At 37.0% G+C, this 15,464-nt stretch overlaps 3 protein-coding genes across 3 annotated transcripts; 1 reads left to right on the forward strand and 2 right to left on the reverse strand.

Annotated features, from left to right (window-relative positions):
• Nucleotides 1–946: 946 nt before the first annotated feature.
• Nucleotides 947–7,087, forward strand: LOC112506704 (exocyst complex component EXO84A-like). Its single transcript, XM_025110944.1, has 7 exons — nt 947–1,361; nt 1,605–1,702; nt 1,788–2,838; nt 3,141–3,572; nt 4,286–4,474; nt 4,622–4,758; nt 5,871–7,087. The coding sequence occupies exons 1-7, from the start codon at nt 1,020–1,022 to the stop codon at nt 6,406–6,408; spliced, it is 2,787 nt and encodes a 928-aa protein (XP_024966712.1). The 5' UTR covers nt 947–1,019; the 3' UTR covers nt 6,409–7,087.
• Nucleotides 7,088–7,342: 255 nt separating this feature from the next.
• LOC112506703 (multiple organellar RNA editing factor 2, chloroplastic-like) lies at nt 7,343–10,051 on the reverse strand. The gene is made up of 4 exons (XM_025110943.1): nt 9,562–10,051; nt 9,158–9,255; nt 9,012–9,077; nt 7,343–7,784 (listed from the first exon to the last, which is right to left on the reverse strand). The coding sequence occupies exons 1-4, from the start codon at nt 9,993–9,995 to the stop codon at nt 7,642–7,644; spliced, it is 741 nt and encodes a 246-aa protein (XP_024966711.1). The 5' UTR covers nt 9,996–10,051; the 3' UTR covers nt 7,343–7,641.
• A 1,796-nt stretch (nt 10,052–11,847) lies between these two features.
• Nucleotides 11,848–15,093, reverse strand: LOC112505635 (heterogeneous nuclear ribonucleoprotein 1-like). The gene is made up of 2 exons (XM_025109514.1): nt 14,659–15,093; nt 11,848–13,137 (listed from the first exon to the last, which is right to left on the reverse strand). Exons 1-2 carry the CDS (start codon nt 14,878–14,880, stop codon nt 12,115–12,117), a joined length of 1,245 nt encoding a protein of 414 aa, XP_024965282.1. The 5' UTR covers nt 14,881–15,093; the 3' UTR covers nt 11,848–12,114.
• Nucleotides 15,094–15,464: the final 371 nt, after the last annotated feature.

Consider the following 15,464-nt stretch of genomic DNA (forward strand, 5'->3'; position numbering starts at 1 on the left):
ATCAAAAGGTGAAGATCCCTTGCTACGTTTCTCACCAGACCCAATCTTGTAACAACATAGTTTACTGTTTGTGTACTGTGCAATTTAATAAATAAAACGATTAATATGCAATAAAACTTGTTATAAATAAGCAAAGTCAAGCTCAAGCTCAACTCGATGACGTTAACGGTAGGGGCAGACCTTTGAAGGCCCGAGTTGGATCATGTGCACCATGTCCACTGATCTTTGCAAGTAAAGTTTCTTTTGGGGTTTGAGTTGCGCATGCACTAACCTTTTAGGGTGCTTCGTTACAAAATACAAAGGACATCAACCAATAACCCGAAAAGTCTCTCAGAATCAACCAAAAAACCGAAAAGATCTCTCGGAACCAACAAAAAAAACTTAAAATATCCTTCAAAGTCGGTGAAATTTGATTAAAAACATATTGGACGACTTTGCAGACCTTTTATCCACCTTAAAGGTGCAGTCGTTCCACAAAATTTTTGAATCCGCCACTAGTTAATAGTTAAAGAAACTCGAACTGGATTCGAGTTCCTAACGTGCCAAGATATGTGCTTAGCTCGAGAAAAATTTGAACCGAATTTGAACACTTGGCCTTTTAAAAGATTGAACTCTACTGTTAATCCAGATACTGTTATATCAAACAACATTTGATTATTATTTTTATAAATACTTAGGGGCTGTTTACCCGATAAGCACTTATCATTATATAATTTATTTTCCGAGTAAGATTGTAGTACATAAAAAATGGTATCATATGTAACAATTTGCTTGGTAAGAGCTTACCCGGTAAGAGTTGTCACCCTCACTTACCGGGTAAAACTCTCTATCTTTATTATCGCTTTTACTGGATAAGATTATCGAGTCTTGCTATGTTCATCCGATAAGGAAAATTATCTAATAAACACCTATCGAGTAAACGTTTAATAAACGGCCGTTAGTAGTGTTAAAATGCGATACAATAAAACAACATAAACTCCTTGCAATTCCCGCCAAACAAAACGACATCGTATAAGTTCATGAACCTTTTTGCGGGTAAAAAACAAACGCATATCAAAAGCAATCATGTGTCTCGTTGCGATCGACCGAACGAAGAAATCGAAGAATTTTCTCGAACAAATGGCACAAAATGGAGATTCGAATCATTGCATTGGATTAATCACCTCTTCCAGATCTCTATTGTACCTAAAATCGGAATGGAAACATCTCCTCCGGCATCAAAATTCCGATTCAGAGATCACGGTAATGATATGGAGAATGGAGAATCTGCGATCGGTGATACAACTTCTGAATCGACTTCAGTCACCAGCGATGAAGACTCGGAAATCGAGTCTGAGGAGCTTGCTTCTATGACAGCCAAGGTAGACAGTAAATTTATTTTTCTGTGCTTCCTAAATGACACTAATACATCTGGAAAATTACATTTTACTAGCTGTCATGGATTTCATGGATTCAAAATTGATTTTGATTGAATAACTTAGAACTGGATGAACTTCTTTCTGATTCTAGATCCTGTGTCTGGGAACATCACCTGCTTGTAATGACACATGCAAATCTGTTCCTGTTGTTCTGTTGTATTAGTGATAAATTTTTGATCGTTTTAGGGGATTAATCATCTATGTTTAGAACTCATTGAGCTGAAGCAAGCATCTGACGTTGATTTCCAAGATAACATAATTTCCAATTATTCATCCTTTATCAGGTGAACTTAAATAGTTTTTGGTAATATGAGTTTTCCTGATAACTGCAGGATTTGTCAATTTGATATTGGTCATCATGTTTCACAGGGTTTTCAGAGAAACAGAAGGTATAAACAATGAAGTGATGCAATTGAAGCAACACCTGCTGGTCCAAAAACAGCTTGTTCGGAATCTAATGGATGGTGCTTGTCTAAAGGCTGTATCAGATGATCCAATAGACACAGTTCTTGATGAATCCGTGCTTGATGATCAAAACCGTACGACATTTTTCAAGGCTTGTTCTGTTGAGGTTTTAGAAACCCTAGACAACCTTCTGTTTGAGCATAGATTAGAAGAAGCCTTAGAAATTTTCGAGATTGAAGATGGTGATTCTCCAAAAGTGAAGTTTCAAGAAGATATTTCACCAGATGTCTGGATGTGTTATAAATCTGACATGGCAGAAAGGAGGGTCATGCTTGCTGATAAGCTGACACTGGTGGCTGATAACGCGAGAGTCACTGCGGCAGAACTGCAAAAATCATTAGTTGGACTTTCACGGCTTGGTTTTGATCATCTTGCAACACGTTTACTGCTCAAGTATTACGATACTCGTATTACTTCAGGTGTAAACCAGTTGCAGTCCTTCGCAACTTTTCCACCTGAGATTTACATTCATAATATAGCAAAATACGTTTTTTCTATGATGTCTCAAGCAGCAAGGAGTTTTGTCGTATTACATGGAGAAACTTCTCCTTACGATTCAGAACTTATGAAATGGGCCTGTGAGGAAACAGAAACTTTTTCGGCTTGTTTCAATAGAAATGTTGCATCAATTTCACAGATCAGCAGTGGGTTGTCAATGGTGGTCAACTCTGTGCATGTTGCCATGTCATATTGCTTGATGTTAGAAAGCCAAAAGTTAGTGTTACAACCATGCTTGATTGAGAACATCCTTCCTTGTATGGAAGGTATTTTGAAGGCTCATTTTGATCATTTCAAGAAAGTTATCAGCATCTTCACATGTAGCGATATTTGGGTTATGGGAAGATATCTTGTATCAGGAATGTTGACAAAAGGGAGCTCTTCAATGGCTTTTGAGCAACATCCTGAATATTGCTTACTCACCAACAGTGGCAGGAAATTCGTGTCACTCTTACAGGTATGCTCAATCTCCAAAATTAGAAGACATCTTAGCACTTTGAGATCATATTCGTTGTTGTCAAAAATCAAAGTTGATATTGATATCTACTAATTTTAGCACTGAGAACTTTCTGTATGCAACAAGTTTTACAAGGTTTATTTCAGTTGTCAAGTTTGTCTAAAAAGTTCAGATAGTTCATATTGGTTATGAAGATGGAATTACTTCTCTAACTCAAAAATCAAACTTCATCTCTTCTATTGGAACCGAGGATTACAATTCTTCATGTGCCAAAGTTTCTTACTTCCATTTGACCATTCTAGGCTGTCATAGAAGACGTTTCATCTTTGGTCATTATTTTGGGAAGATCAATTCTTGAAGAGCTCATGGACCTGTTTACAGAGTACACTTTAATCCTAGAAAAAGCCCTCACCAATGAGACAGAATATGTAGTAGAAGGTGCATCAAGAATCAAAGTAGCAGAATCACTGTCAGAAAAAGTTTCTGTAATTGCCAATTTATCAACACTTGAGCACTTCTTCTCCAGCATGATCAGAAACCTCTTCAAGGACATAAATCAGTTAAAGAGTGTAGTTAATGGTCGCATGGAATCAGTTGCAAGCACTTGCAGTAGACTGAGAACTCATTTCTGCAAGCAATTTATACATCGCATAATGTCTAATGAAGCGTCTTGTATTGGGGACCATGTTGACTCTGACTTGTTGCAAGATCTGATGCCTTCTCTTCCTTATCAGGTAACCATTAACGATTTCTTTTATATAGGGTCAGGTTCAGGGGATAACCACAAGAAAAAAAAAAAAAAAAAAAAACTAAGAAACACCCTGGTATGAGTGTATCCGTTCATTTCTATGGTATGCACATGTGCATACAATGATACAAGTAACTTGTAAGCAATTTGTCGGGTATGAACATGTTCATAGCATGCACACATGCATAAAAACCAAGAAACAGCTTCATTTACTTGTATGCACATGGGCACATTTTCCAGATGAATGGTTACCAGGGTGTTCCTCAGTTTTTCATTTTTTGGGGCTTTTCCCTTGAACCTCTCTCTATATGATATATATTTATATATATACACGTGTGTGTGCTGATGTTGTCTTTTTTAAAAGCCTTCATCGGGATGCATCTTTAATCTAAATATGAATTCAGAATTGGGTTTTCCTTAGAACTAGCAGAACCTGAGGTAGTTTTTTTTCTTCATGTTTTTGTGCATCCTGTATAATTTACTGAGAGGAAGCACATTCATAAGTTGGCTTCTTTTAAGACAGTTAGGATCACGATCATGTCTTGCTAATTTCTATATGGATTTTCTTATAAAGATGTTAGCATCCATGAAAATAAAATAATCTTAGCAACAACCATAAGTGTATGCAATTTGCTGACCCACACACGTATCATCTCTGTTCTTCGTCTCCTCCGATATTCATCGAGACTGTATGATCAGGTATTGTTTCTAGAACTAAGGAAAGTAGAAGAACTTGCCGAAGACAACGTGGCTGAATTTGATTGGTTGGTGAACTTACTGACAGAGCTTGTACAGACTACATTTGATTGGATTTCCATAAATGGCGAAACCCGAATAACTCATGACAATGCGGATACAACTGATCAGCAATCTGATAGACTGACTCAGGTGACAATTTCTACTCAACAAGAGTGCAATATTATGTCTAAAAACATGGCTTCATTATGATAATGAGTGTCAAATACTTGCATCTATTCCTGAAGTTCATCATCGTATCTGCAGCTTTCTTTTATTAACTTGTGTTTTCCACAACAGTTTGCCCTTGACATGCGATTTCTGGTTGAAATAGCAGAGCGTGGAGGATACTTAACAACCAACATGATCAACTCTTCGACAGATATTGTCTCGCAGATGGAATCAGCCATTGTTTCTGCTGGGTTAGATCTAAACAGGTACATAAAGGATCTCCTTTATTAACCCTTATAGCTGAATCTAGTTCAACTGAACTGGGGAAGGTGCAGAAAAATCCACAAGGTTTCTGAACCTCTTAAGAGCATCCAGAATGGACTTTGTTTGGAGCTTTTTTTTTCTGAAAAAAGGAACCCGCAAGCAAAAATAAGCTTTTTGAGAGCTAGTAACTGCACAAGGGGAGTTCTTTCACAACCTTAAGTGGCCACAAAAACTCTATAGAAAGCTTTATAATACGCTCCATTGTGGATGCTCTAATGTAAATTCGATGACTTCTTTTTAGAAAATGAACGTCATTTTTCAATAAAATGTAAAATCAAACCCACATCTCAGAAAACCCTTGATCCAGTATCCCATGATGTTGAGCCAATGAAATTACACCAAACTGTACCAAAAGGAGCAGTTTTGTAGACGAACAGACTTTCTTCTTGGTTTAAAATCAATCCCGCCTATGAAATTACAACGAACTATAGTTTATTTGTTAAAATATTCATGATAAATAAACGATGAAACCTAAGCGGTTATGTTTAGAGCATCTCCGATGGAGCTTTGTGGAGAGTTTTTCAGCAAAGCTTTTTTGCCACCTAAGAGCTTCTCCAACCGTCCGTCAAAATCTCCTTTTTGCCGTTTTCTTCTCTCCAACCACACGGCAATTTTTTTGCCAATGCAGGTAAACACGCTGCATGTATCACACGGCAAACCATAGGCCCGCCATTCTTATAGATTATTGGTGGGAAGTGAGATTTTTTTGGTGTTTGAGGGGCCATGATTTTTAGTTTTCTTGGTGTCATGGTTGGAGATGTTCTACACAACTGAAAAGGCCAATGACAAGAAAAACTTACAAGTTTTTAACGGGTCCCACTTTTTTGGGGAAAAAGATAGAAAAAGCTATGATGAAGAAGTCAACATTTTATATGTTGGTAAGTTTGTTTTGAAGACGCTTTTGGTTACGGATGGTTCGGTTTGTGATACTTACCAAAACCAAACCAAACCAAACCAAATCGAATTGCTTGCCCTTGAACCTAAAGCCCATCTGAACTAGATTTATATCAGCACCAAGGACAAACATGAAAACTACTTCATTTCCCTTTTGTAGATACGTAATTGATTATGAAAAGGCTGCAAATTTAGCCATGGAAGCCATTAAAGAGCTCGAAGCACAAGAAGAACAAAAACTGCACTCGGATGATGACATTGATCAGCTCGACGAAGAACATAAACCACATTCTTCACGTGACTCTTTTGAAGACGATGACACACAAAACTCTTCAGAAATCTCATTTGAAGGAGCGGAAATCTCAGACGAAAAAAATGCATCACCAAAGATCAATTCTTTGGATCTTGGAGAAGATGACTTCAATAATGATGGTAGTATCTACACAGACTCATGGGAAGATGAGAAGGAAGCAGATTTTGTGGAAAGTAGATTGAAGGAAATCAAGAGAGGTAAACTGCAGAAACCATCGTTATCGATGAATGCAGAAAGTTCGACAGAAAATGTTGGTGTTAGCGATGGGGTCGTGGAGCCAGCGACAAGTGAGATTGAACAGGTTCGTTTAACGACTTCAGACGAGCTGTTGCAGCTCAGAAAGATAAGGAGGGTTAGCGAAGTTGTTAGAGAGCAAGTATTGTAGGGGACTTGAAGCACGGTTTAAGTTAAAACAATACAATGGAACCAAGAAAAACCATTGCCGGCATTTATTAAAAATAACAAAATAAAGGGTTTTGAGCATAAACAAAGTCGTAATTTTATTTGATAATATTTACTTATAAAAATAGTTCATTTTCATTCCAGTTCCAAAGGCACATAAAAGTTCAATTAGGGTCATTTCTTGTTATAGAAGCTTAATAGAACTCACAGCTTATTCGATTAACCATATATTGACTATCTGATAATAGCTTAATGATATAGGAAATGGTTTATTCAGTAGAATTCACGTAAAACCCAATTTTTTTTTTCCAAACTAATCTCTTCCAACTGAAAAACATGATTCTTTTGTTTATGAAAAAACTCTTCCAAACAAAATTTTCTTAGTCTATATATATAGATAATCCATAAAGACAGTTATCTCTATACAAGGCTTAATAACAAACCAATCAAACAACCCCTCATTGTTTACCAGGTCACTTAGGGTGAGGGTAGTAACAACAAAAAGTCTTGCTCAATAAAAGATTTTAATTGACAACAACAAAGGTTCTTACTCGGTAAATTAAATAGATAACTCTTAATCAGCTACCGCTTACTAAATAAAAAACGCTTACAGACAATCTATTTTGACAGTAAAAAATTGTTAAATAAAAAACGCTTACAGACAATCCATTTTGACAATAAAAAATGTTAAATAAAAAACGATTACAGACAATCCATTTTGACAGTAAAAAAAGTTACTTGACAAGGAAAGCCAGAGTTGATGACTATTGCAAATAAACGCCTACCCAATAAACGAATGGTAAATCGCCCATTAGTATACAAGTTTGAACAAAGCTTTATCTCTCAAATTTACACAAATCCTGCAGATTTAGGATCTAATCATTCAAACAAAAATTGCAAGTATTAGTCTCAGACAATTAGTTTCAGCACTTCAAATTAGCATTCAAACAAATTCAGCACAAACATACTGCAAAACACGTGAGCCTCGTTCGTTGGTACTATTTTACACGTGACTACATGTAATTTTTCCTTCCAGAAGGAATGAAAAACTATTGATTACCCGAAAGAGGCTTTGAAAAAGCAACATTCTTTCATTCACTTGAGAGACAACGATTACACCCAAGATACCAACTACTTCAACGATAGCCAATCAATCCATTACCGGCGATATAGAGATTTTAAGTTGCTTATTACATACTTTGGATATTAATCATGATTACCGGCTATTTTCACGACGCCTAACATAACGGGTTCGGTCATTGTATCTGGGTCTGTCTTGCACTCTTTGTGGAACTGGTTCCACCCTCCTTTGCCTTTCAGGTGATCTCTGAACGATCTCTCCGTTCACATACAGCTCAGCTGAAAACAGGGATATATAAATTGCCATCAATAAAACCATTTAACTTCAAGCACCAATATGCAAAGTTGACGACATTGCATCAGCCAAATAACATAATACATATATAGGGGATAATCAGGTGAGAACCTACAAAATGAGAACCCTGAGAATCGGTGCATATGTGCAATTTCATATGATTTTTTTCATCCAAGGCTAAGAACTTGGGTATCGAGTAAACATATATTTGTTTCACAATGTGAAACTTTTTGGTGTGGAACAAAAAGTACACATAAGGAAGTTTCACATTGTGAAACATACTGGCCTTTACATTTAAGGTAAAAGTTCTCACAGTCATCACAATATATGAGGTTCTCATTTGATTACGCCCCTATATATGCACTAAAACAAACCTAGAATGTGTTTAGAAGCCTATTAGAACAAATTGAGACAGAATGCTAAGAATACTTAAAGGAGAACACAATTTAACTATCGGCTTTAGGATCAACATCCTACTTAAGTTGAAATGCAGTCCATAACTTTCAAAGAATACTATAAATAATAGACTTAGATGAAAAAAGATCTTGAGAAACAATACATTGAGATTGATTCTCACATCTTTGTAACCTTTTTGTGGTTAATCATAAGATTAGCCACCCCACCCCACCCCACCCCCCCAAAAGATATTCTTGAGATTGATTCTCACTTCTCATAAGTTACCTACTTCTATTGGTATTCTGCTGCTTCTCATACCTAGCTCTTCAAAACTTATATCTGTTTTTCTCTCTTTCACATCGCTTCAATTTTAAGAAGCCGGGGTCTTCATAAGTTACCCTACCTCCGTGTGGGATATGGCATTTAAGACTGAACTTTCTCCTTTCAATGCTAATCTGTTTTGTAAATATGGGCCTTCAAACATATAAGACATCGTTCAAATACAACCCCTCTAGATTATACAACACCCACTTAACCACCATCCATTTTATTTTATTTTTTGGTTTTTTAAATTTAAGGGTAGTTACAACAGATCAAATGGTAACCTCTGATGATCAAATGGACACTCCTGATTTGGTTGTAAGGGTTGTAGGAATGTAAAGCGTTGCATAATAACCCACCTCTATGACATCATTCCATATTATTATTAACATAAACATAATAATATGCCAAAACACACCCAAAAAACAATATACGAACCAAAAACAGAGAATTAGAACAAAAGTGTGGTAGACACAACTCCACAGTAAGCATACCTCCATAATCTTTGTTTTCTGCATCCACATATGAATCTGGTAGCACAAAGAGAACACCAGGGAGTCCTGTAAAAGATAGTTGAAAGATGTGACTACCAACCCCTTAAAACCCAATTAAACTTATGGGAATAAATGGAAACACAAACCTTCAAGCTTATTTGATGTCTCTTCATCAATCTCGCAGCCAAACCCAAAGTACCTCTCACAAGAAACATTATAAATCTTCTTCTTTGCTTCTTCCTCACTAGAACAATTACCAAAAATCACATAAGCTAATAACCATTGCATATTATACATAAGTTTTTAGACAAAGTCATTCATGTATCCAATCCATTTTCTCAAACTCTAATAGTTTAGGTACCATAAAAGCATGATTTCTCTTACCTGTCTTCTATGTTAAAATGATGTGTATGTCAAACTAAATTCAAAAATTTAATTCAAAGTAGTGAAATAATCAATTTAAGACAATGAAATCGCCCAAAAAAGAGAGAATACGCATTTAATCTCAGATATAAAAAAAATAGCAAGAAGTTAGGGTTTCATGGCGTACCTTCCTAGAACTTTAGCTAAGGTTTCAACGTAACAGTCAATCATCTGTTGCTTAGTGGCGCCTTCACCACCAGGCTTATCCATAACGATCAACCAATGCTCGTAATCACATCCAGGAAACAACGGCGCCATCTCCGTCGGTGGTCGATCACTGAAGTTCGAACCGGAGTTAAGCGGAGAGTACGCACCTCCAGAGCGGTTCACACGGCACCGGATAGGGTTCAGACGCACAGCGCCTGGTGCGGCCACTTGGAGAGAGTGTGAAAGACATGCTGCCGACCGGACGGGTCGCCGGAATCCGGGTAGAGGAGGAGCTCTAGCTATGGAAGATGAAGAGGAAAAAAGACGCTTGGAAATGATAAAGTATGAAGATGGAGATGCCGATCGGAAGGTCAGGAGTGATCGTCCGATTGCCACCGCAGTTGTCGCCGCCATGGATACGGTGGTTTGGAGTAGTGTGGTGGAAGGGTTTATGGATAGGGAGAGGGTGTTGGAGATATACGCATATTCTGTATTGGGCCAAATAAATGCAACTCCATAAGGCCCAATTTTTAGTGTCATAGTTTTAGAATTGTGGTCCAATTGATTATACAGTCAATTACGTTTTACCCCCCTGTAGTTTGTTAAAAATTACAATTTTCATCCTTGTGGTTTAAAAATTGCTTTTTTTTCAATGATTTGTAATTCATTGTCATTTTCATCATTATAATTTACAATTTATTGTTATTACGATTCTTGTTGTTTATAATTCTTTACCGTTTTGGTCCTTTGTACTAATTAGTCAAGGAATGAAAATTACAATTTCTAAACCATAGGAACAAAAATTGAAATTATTAACAAACCATAGGGACAGAGATTGTAACTTGAGATTTTAATTAAATTCATAACCTTTTTTTTTCTTTGAAGTATATAGTATTTATATACGCCAAATAGAACAAATAAACTTACGCATCCTCCTCACCTTTGGTGAGATTTGAGCTTCTGACCTCCTAGGAGGACAAAGACTCACATACCTGATACCGCTAGGCCAAAAAGACCCTTTGGTTAAAATCCATAACCTTCTCATGAGTATAAACTCATTCTTTTCCTTATATAACCAAGAGGTCATGAATTTACTTAAAAACTCATTTATCGAAATGACTCGCAATTCATGACTATATTTGAATGTTAATAAAGTTAAAACTGTAATGGCAATTTTAATCGTCGTTACCTTTTCTGATGTTTGTGTGCGTTTTATATCATGTCAGTATTTATTTTTTCTAATTGATTATGTATATTTTTGTATAAACTAGTGTCTTTACTGGTCGATTTATTTAATTAGCAGATGTCAGGTTTGTGTAAGTAAATACGTTTTAACCATTTTATATCCTACTTTAAAATGGATAGAAATTTACTGAGTCGGTTTGGTATGATTTAGTTTTTATAAATATTTTAACATTTTTTAGCAACACCCAAGTCCCGAACTTCGAAGTTGAGGAACTTTTGTGCCGGCTAAATAAACTCTTATCGTTTCTTTCCAAATATAGTAAGATCACGTATTTGATTACTTTCATTTTCAATAACTATCATCAAATTGTCGTCTTCTGCAGGTGTCATTGTTGAATATTGATTCCTTCGTACGAGGTTGGAACACGAAAAACACAAATACAAAAATATTATCAAAACAAATAAAATTAGAAACCCGGAATAATACAAAACAGGAAAGTATATCGAACTCATCGTTTATTTTAGTGTTCAAAAAATAACACAAACATCATATCTAAGCATATAGCTTAAAATTTAAAAAAAAAATTCATCAACCAATCAAAGACCGACACATGACAATAGAAATACACTGTATATCTCACTCGAAAATTGGGTAACTGAGTTGTTTACCTGAATATTAGGGAACTGAGTTGTTTACCCGAATATTAGGGAACTGAGTTGTTTAGTTGGGTTTTTTTTTTATCAAGTGTTGTATAGATAAAGCTGTCAGTGTGAATTAATCTATTAATAAATATAGATCGGAGAGGTTTTTGTTTAGGATTGTATTTTCATGGATGAAAGAAATGTGTTTTTTTATTGATAGGTGTAAGTTTGGAAAAAGAAAAACTTGACTTTCTGCATAAAACTGTCTCCTAAAAGCTTACTGAATAAACTACTTTCCATATCATTAAGTCACTACCAAACAATCATATATAGTTGACCAGAAAAGCTACAAGTCCCATTAAGCTCCTAATAAACACACTAAAAGGGCAAAAACAGTAAACAAGTACAAGTACAAATACCTCCAGCAACTCCAGCTTAATAGTGAAAAAAAGGATAGAATAGAAGCATTGATGAAAAAAAACACATACAATTATAGCAGCAAACTTACTTAAAAATGGCATAATACAACTACTAATAATGGTACCAAAATAGATACTAAAAACATACTACAAAGATTCAAGCAATCCAACCATTTTCGGCTTTCGTCCCATCATGCATCATCCGTCATTCCGAGCTCTGCCATGGATGTCGCCCCCATCCAATCACTCTCATAGATTATCCCGGGTCCAACAAAACCTGAACCTTTTCATGACTCAGATCTCCAACCCGCATTAGAGTACCCGGTTTGTCCATTATAGCCACTCCCCATATTGCCACCACCACCGCCTGCTGCTTGCTGATCTCCTCCGCCAGCCATGTTATTTGGGGCACCTCCTGGCCCAAACCGCCCTCCGCCACCACCTCCATAACCACCAGGGTTAGTATTGTAGCCATCATTACTGCCATAGTTGCCATAACCATAGCCTTGACTCCCATACCCAGAACCTCCACCGGCTGATTGACTCATTGGTGCAGAAACTGCGGCACCACCACCAGCAGTATTCCAAGGAACATTACCTCCATAACCCACATTGGGGCCATAGCCGGTGCCACCATAACCAGGACTCTGACCACCCCACGCGGTTTTCAAAGCACTCGGATTTCCACCTACATAACCTGAGTTTGCACCAGTTGGGTTCCCATATGCAGGACCCCCATAACCACCCACACCATAATTTCCATATCCGCCATAACCAGCATTACTATTTGGCCCTCCAAAGCCATAAGCGGGTTGACCATAGCCAGAATATGCTGGGTAGCCACCGCCAGCAGTTTGCTGTTGCAGGAATCTGTTACCGTCCATTTGACTATCAAACGAGCCAGCATTGGAACCTTGATAGCCTCCACCACGGCTGCCGCCGCTGCCACCACCACCACCACCAAGATTTGCATCCTTAGGAAGTGCCCGTTTCACCTCAACAAGCTTATTGTTCAGCTCGTGAAAGGTCTTTTGGAGAACTCTATCAACAGCATCTTCTGTGTCAAATGAGATGAAACCAAATCCTCGAGGCCTGTTGGTATTTTGGTCAAACATTATTACTACATCAGTTACATCACCGTAACTTTCAAAATACTGACGGAATTGTTCCTCCGTCAAGGTGGATGGCAATCCACCAACGAATATCTTTTTGGTTCTGTAATTTCCCGTCCCTCCAGAGCTCCTCCCAACATTACCTCCGGGTCTAGACGTTTGTTGTTCTTCCCTAGATAAAGCTCGTTTAGCTTCCACCTGCACACAATAAGTGAACAACGAGCCCAGACTGCAGTCAAGAAACTGTTTTTTTGAACATGTCGTTAAAAATACGAGCAATATAAAACACACCAACCGACATTACATTAGTCTTAGAAAGCCAAGTTAACCAAGACAAGATTCACTCCATTTAGTTTCAAAGATAAAATAACAAACAAGTAAACAACAGACCAACCAACATGATATTAGTTTACATAGGCATGTTGTAACAATGACAACACACATTCACAGATTCACTCCAAATAGTTCCATTAAGTCCTATATAGATAAAGCTGTTTGTGTAGTTGGAAATGTTTTTGTTTGGGAGGGTTTATTCATAGATGAAAGGAGCATATGTTTAAATTGGGAGAAGCAGGTTTGGAAAAAACTTGGCTTCTAAAGCTCCTCCCTAGCAGCTTACCGAACAAGTCACTTTCTATATCATTAAACCACTATCAAACAGTCATGTATAGCTGACTGAACAAGTTGTGAATCCCATTAAGCTCAATAAGCTGCTAACAAACATTCCCAAAGAAAGCTCATTGGTGGATAACTAGGAGAAGAGAAATCAAGCATAAAAGTTAGCAGAATGGCAACCCAAATGCAAACCATATAAGACACTATGGTCAACCATTTGAACATTCATCATACATCAAAACATGACAAATGACGGATCCAATGTGATCATTCTACCTAATTGATATGCTAAAAAGCAAGAATTATGTAGTAAATATAAAATCCCTACATATAACAATACATAGCCTTTGATGGAAACAGGAAAAAACAAATAGTTAAAGGAACTCCTGGAATCTACCAACCGAACAGTGTACCAAGACCCAATAAATTAATGGACGAAAAGAACTAAACCCTGCAGTAAACACATAAACGAATGGATTCAAAAGGCTATGGAGTCAGTACCTCCCCTAAACCAACTTACACAATCTGGCCATGGAATAGACGTTAGTAATGAAGTTCTCAAATCCTATCATCAATGGTATTCAAATACCAATAACCCCCAAGTATAGGGCTTTGATTTCATAGCAATTCTAATATTAGAAAACCGCAATTAACTTCGTTGCGAAAGTAATACAACTCTGTATAAACTATGAGGTTCATGAAATTAGCAATAAGATGTAATCCATATGCTTAAAATTCACATCAATTTGGAAGTGAATTTGAAAGCTTGTTTTTCCCCAATTCCAACTGTATCAAGGGGGTGTTTGAGATTGCTTATTTAAAATAAGCAATCCCAAGCATAAGCTGTTTTAAATAAGCAATCCCAAGTTTAGAATTTAAACTCAAACATGAAACCCAACAAATTTTATGCACCGAAAGTTAAACATGAGAAACTGAACCTAAATTGAACAGAACAAAATTTCAACTGGAAAACGCACAGAACCGCAAAAATCATACTGGTGTAAGCATTTACAATCATCTAAACTAAAACCCTAGAAACGTAAAACCCACACAACAATCGCATACAAAATCGAATGAAGACTACAAAAATCAACAATTCCTTACAGTTCGTCCCTCAATAGTGTGCCTATCTTGAAGAACAGAATCGAGAACCGAAGGATCTGAGAAAACGACAAATCCGAATCCACGTGGACGGCCGGTGGTCTTGTCGCGCATGATAACGGTCTGAGAGACATCTCCATACTTACTAAAGTAATCACTGAGGGTTTCCTCGGTGGTATCCCATGCTATTCCTCCAATGAATAGCTTTCCTTCGTCTGAATCCATTGATACCACTTCGTTTCTCGCACAAAAACAAGGCGAAACCCTGAGTTGAGATTCAGTTTTACACTGAGAAAAAGGAGTATTTTTTTTTTGTCGTTGCGAATTTAGGGTTAGGGTTTGTGTGATGATGTGCCACGGATTCCGAGTGCCACTTCACGGAAAAAGCAGTATTTGTTGGGAGTTAGGGTGCAAATGCAAGAAAAGAAAGTCGCACCCACCATACACGTCGTCGTTTTCGGAAGGAATATATGCCTCCTTAAATAACATAACAAAGAAAAGTAAAAGGAAGAAGGGACAAGAATAATGCGGAATTCGTAGGTTTTTATATTTGTCACCTAACGAGTATCTAATTGGTACACCGGATATAACATGATAGAATAGTAATATACGTTACTGCTACATGTTTGTTGTTAGGGGTGTTTATGGGTTGTATTGATCGAGTTGGAGACATTTAAACAACTCAACTCAATGCTTGCGGTTTGAAAAATTCTAACCCAACCTAACCTGTACAGGTTGGTCGGATTGGTACATTAAAATATTCTTCTAACCTAGAATATGTTATTTCTCTACTCATAATTTCTTTTTCA

This window comes from Cynara cardunculus (assembly GCF_001531365.2).
Source record: "Cynara cardunculus var. scolymus isolate 2C chromosome LG 2, CcrdV1, whole genome shotgun sequence".
Taxonomy (NCBI): Eukaryota; Viridiplantae; Streptophyta; class Magnoliopsida; order Asterales; family Asteraceae; genus Cynara; species Cynara cardunculus.